The following is a 4,225-nucleotide window of genomic DNA, read 5'->3' on the forward strand; positions in this document are numbered from 1 at the left end:
TACAACCGGCTTGAGGCGCAACAACAAAGCGGAACCAACGACTTCGATTTGTTCAAATCGGATAAGGAACAATATCGGGTCGAAATGGGTCATGTTTTCGACTTTGAAAAATCATGTGAATTGTTGCGAGCGGATCCAAAGTTGAATAAAATGCCTACATCGTCGGAGGTTCAATCCAAAAGATTTCGCAATTCTAGCTCGATCGACGTGTCGGACGCACGGATTAACATCGACCTAAACGCCAATGACGATGAGATCCTAGATGATATCCAAGAGATATCCTCACCACGACGACTATCTGGACGTGATAAAGCAAGGCGCGCTGCAAGGCATGTGGAGGAGGTGGAGACAAGAGCAAAAGATGCTGCGGAAATGAGAGCCAAATTCGACGAGCACAATTTATTAATAAAAGAAAAAAATGAGTTGAAACGTCATTTGGAGTTCGTGGAAAGGCAGGTACGGGAGAAGCAAAAACAAAAAGATATGGAACTAATGACACATCAGTTGTCGATTCTTCGGACAAGCAAGGAAGGTTTAGCGTCTGCTAATCTAGCGGTGCAACAAGCGATGAAGGAACAAATTATGAAAAAATATTTGGGTTAATTAGGATTGGTGTGGTTTTAGTAGTAATTTGGATGGTATTTTAGTTATTAATTTAGGTTTAAAATTATGTTTTTTTAATTTTAATCGGAATTTTAAATTTTAAATATTATGTTTTTTTTTTTTTAAATTATATGTTTTATAAAAAAAAAATATTAGTTAGTAAAAAAACACAAAAAGAAAAAAAAAAAAAAACAAAATAGTAAAAAAAATTACAAAAATAAAAAATTTTATTTTCAAAAAGTTGGTGTTGCATCTTATTGCATTTTGTTGCTCGTTTCTCCACTTGGTGTCATAACACCATTTGCTTAGGTGGCATGTGAGGTGTCACAACTTGGTGGTGTACCTTGTTGCCCATACTCAATGCTCTTAGAGGAGTGATGGACCATGCTCATTTAATTTGGTCGAACGACCACGTTTGCAAGAATATAAACTTTTGTACTAAAGGTGCTATACTTGGCTAACGCTGAGGGCCAACCATATAATTTACTAAAGATATTAGAATATTATTCATGTTTAATCGTCTGGTGATTCGCTGGCAAGCGATTGGTCATTAATAGATATAGGAAAAAAAAGAGGATTCTCTCCATGTTCAATTATGAAACTCAAATTATCCGCCGTTTTTTTCTTCTTTTTCATTTCTGCAACTACTCCACTTCTTCAAGTATCCAACAATGGCGTTAGAGGATTCAAATTGGAAGAAAACGAATCACATGTCAAAAAATCAGACTTTCCACCCGGCTTTCTGTTCGGAGCAGCCACTTCTGCTTACCAAGTCTATATCCCCAACTTTCTTTCCTTTTCCAGCGCAAATCATACGAATATATCACTTAATGGATTGATTTTTCAGGTGGAAGGAGCCTATCTGTCAGATGGTAAATCATTAAGCAACTGGGATGTATTTTGTCATTCCGTAGGTTAGTATCATGGATTCTCTAATTGTTACTGTTTATATAAACACCGAATAAGTTTTGATTTTTAAATGATGAATTCTCTTAGGTTGTGGAGAAAATGAAGAGAATGGAGATATTGCAGATGATCATTATCATCTATTCTTGGTACGACTACTTTTCATCATCTACCCAATCCATAGACTTTTAGTATCAAAAACAGTTTCTTAATTTTAATTATTATATATTTTTCTATAATACAGAAAGACATCGAGATGATGCGTTCCCTTGGTCTAAAAGCATACAGATTTTCAATTTCATGGGCTAGAATTCTTCCAAGAGGAAAATTTGGTGAAGTTAATCCAGCTGGCATCATGTTCTACAACAAAATCATAGACAACCTGATCCTCAAAGGTATCACCAAGTCTCAATTTCATGATTCGTTTATTAATTCATAAATCTTTATTAGAATAATACAGGAATCGAGCCGTTTGTGACGCTTTTCCATGAAGATTTTCCTCAAGAACTCGAAGAAAGATACGAGTCTTGGCTCAACCCTCAAATGCAGTACGTCTAAAACTTCATTTTAATCATAACATAAGTTTCATTAGATTTTTAGTGTTCTTATAATTATGATGTCAGGGAAGAGTTTGTACATTTAGCAGAAATATGTTTCAATTATTTTGGAGATCGAGTGAAGTATTGGATCACAATCAATGAACCAAGATTGTTCACAGATTTTGCTTATGAAACGGGAATATTTCCACCAGCTCGATGTTCAGAGCCTTTTGGCAAATGTCTTAATGGAGATTCTGACGTGGAGCCTATCATTGTTATGCACAATTTGTTATTGGCCCATGGCAAGGCAGCCAAGCTATATCATGAAAATTTCGAGGCAATTAATTAATTAATTAACTTTCTAGTTATATTTCATTTTTAAACTTTTACCTCTCTTAAATTACCTAAATTTAGTTATATGTGCAGCCTAAACAAAATGGATTAATTGGTCTCGTTGCACATTGTGACATGTTCGAACCACTAACGGATAGCGAGTTAGATAGTGAAGCTGCGAAAAGAGCGTTTGCTTTCAATGCTGGCTGGTAATGTTTAATATTATTAATAAAAAACATAAGAAAAAAAATATATGATTGTGGTTAAAACATTAAACTGTTATTGTAAAATAGGGTACTTGATCCTTCGATATTTGGAGACTACCCCAAAGAAATGCGTGAATACCTTGGAAGTCAATTACCAGTTTTCTCCGTTGAAGAAAAGAATTTCATGAAAAATAGTATTGATTTTATTGGCATCAACCATTACACGACTGTATATACTAAGGATTGTATGGATTCTAGTTGCACTGCAACTGGAGTCCGTGCAATCCGAGGTTTTCTAGATACTGTTGGAGAGCGTAAAGGAGTGTTAATTGGTGAACTTGTACGGAATTGTGTTCTTATTATAATTACTTTTTTTTAGTTGCTAATAATGATGGTTTTCATTTCTTTCACAAAAAGACAGGATTAGAAGGAATATATGTTGTTCCTAGAGGCATGGAGGAAATTGTTGACTATATCAAGATTCGGTATAACAATAAACCCATGTTTATTACTGAAAATGGTCAGTGTGATGTTTTTTAAATTGATTATATATATGGTATTAGATTTATCAATACTTTTTTAGTTTTTTATAGGGTATTCTTCACCGGATTTATACGAAGAACAAGTTAATGAAATTTTAAATGATGTGAAACGAGTTGATTTTCACTCAAAATACATTGCTTCCTTAATCAAGTCCATAAGGTTTGTTCTACAAACTTTGTATATTTCGAAAGTAGCCCATTTGAATTTAATATTGAAATTTGTTGTTTTGATTGATAGAAAGGGAGCAGATGTACGTGGATATTTTGTGTGGTCATTAATGGATAGCTATGAATGGTTGGTAGGTTATAATTTGAGGTATGGATTATACTACGTTGACCGTCAAACGTTCAAACGGATACCAAAACTTTCGGCAAGATGGTACAAGAGTTTCTTAACAAATAATAGTAATATTTTGATAAGGAAGCCTCAAGATAGAAAAGATTATTTCAAAAGGATGTCATAAACGATCTTATGCATGAAATTTGTATGTTGCGTCAGTAGTACCCCACCTAATTTTTCAAATAATATATTTGAAAGATGATTCTCAGTATATTTCATAATTATATATGTAACAATTACTTCTTCCATTGATTCAGTTTTTCATAAACATACATATATACTTTATTTGGTTTATTAAAATAATTTTATATATAGGCGTTATAAAAATCACAATTAGATCCTGATAAATCTCCGATTAATTTCTAAACACTACACAACCGATTAAAGAACACCTACCAATTAAACCATGTCTACATAATGAACGAATCAGTACAAAACGATAAAATTTTAACACTTTTGAAAAAGTTCTATCAAAACAGAAACAATTTGATGAATGATAAATTTGTATTAATCATATTAACACATTTTGTCATCATATTAATGGTATTTACGAATATTGTTACGATATTAATCATATTTAATTTATTAAAATTCTTCGAATTAACAATTTAGGGTTTTCAATTAATTTTCGCCTAACGGTTAGTCCCTAAATCCTAATCCACTAACTAGCTAACATCAAATGTTTATTACAACCTTCATATATATATATATATATATATATATATATATATATATATATATATATATATATATATA

At 32.4% G+C, this 4,225-nt stretch overlaps 1 protein-coding gene across 3 annotated transcripts; it reads left to right on the top strand.

Moving 5' to 3' along the window:
- The first annotated feature begins 1,120 nt into the window (after nucleotides 1-1,120).
- On the top strand, nucleotides 1,121-3,717 carry LOC145015680 (beta-glucosidase 18-like). 3 transcript variants are annotated; one of them, XR_013665996.1, is made up of 11 exons: nucleotides 1,121-1,375; nucleotides 1,451-1,517; nucleotides 1,600-1,658; nucleotides 1,754-1,904; nucleotides 1,970-2,057; nucleotides 2,133-2,385; nucleotides 2,463-2,590; nucleotides 2,675-2,927; nucleotides 3,005-3,107; nucleotides 3,171-3,289; nucleotides 3,368-3,506. XR_013665996.1 is itself a non-coding variant. In XM_078974156.1 (11 exons), exons 1-11 carry the CDS (start codon nucleotides 1,199-1,201, stop codon nucleotides 3,591-3,593), a joined length of 1,614 nt encoding a protein of 537 aa, XP_078830282.1. In that variant the 5' UTR covers nucleotides 1,123-1,198; the 3' UTR covers nucleotides 3,594-3,717. The 3 variants fall into 3 exon arrangements, 2 of the variants coding, with proteins under 2 accessions (XP_078830282.1, XP_078830283.1); XM_078974156.1 differs by having other exon boundaries at nucleotides 1,123-1,375; nucleotides 3,181-3,289; nucleotides 3,368-3,717; XM_078974157.1 differs by having other exon boundaries at nucleotides 1,123-1,375; nucleotides 2,475-2,590; nucleotides 3,181-3,289; nucleotides 3,368-3,717.
- The last annotated feature ends 508 nt before the right edge of the window (nucleotides 3,718-4,225 follow it).

This window comes from Lactuca saligna, chromosome 9, assembly GCF_052625555.1.
Source record: "Lactuca saligna cultivar CGN05327 chromosome 9, ASM5262555v1, whole genome shotgun sequence".
NCBI classification, from domain to species: Eukaryota; Viridiplantae; Streptophyta; class Magnoliopsida; order Asterales; family Asteraceae; genus Lactuca; species Lactuca saligna.

Coding starts and splice junctions, on each gene's coding strand:
- LOC145015680 (XM_078974156.1), top strand. CDS start 1,199: ATGAAACTCAAATTATCCGCCGTTTTTTTCTTCTTTTTCATTTCTGCA. Junction 2,591..2,674: donor TTTGCTTTCAATGCTGGCTG/GTAATGTTTAAT, acceptor ATTGTAAAATAG/GGTACTTGATCCTTCGATAT. Junction 2,928..3,004: donor GAGTGTTAATTGGTGAACTT/GTACGGAATTGT, acceptor TTTCACAAAAAG/ACAGGATTAGAAGGAATATA.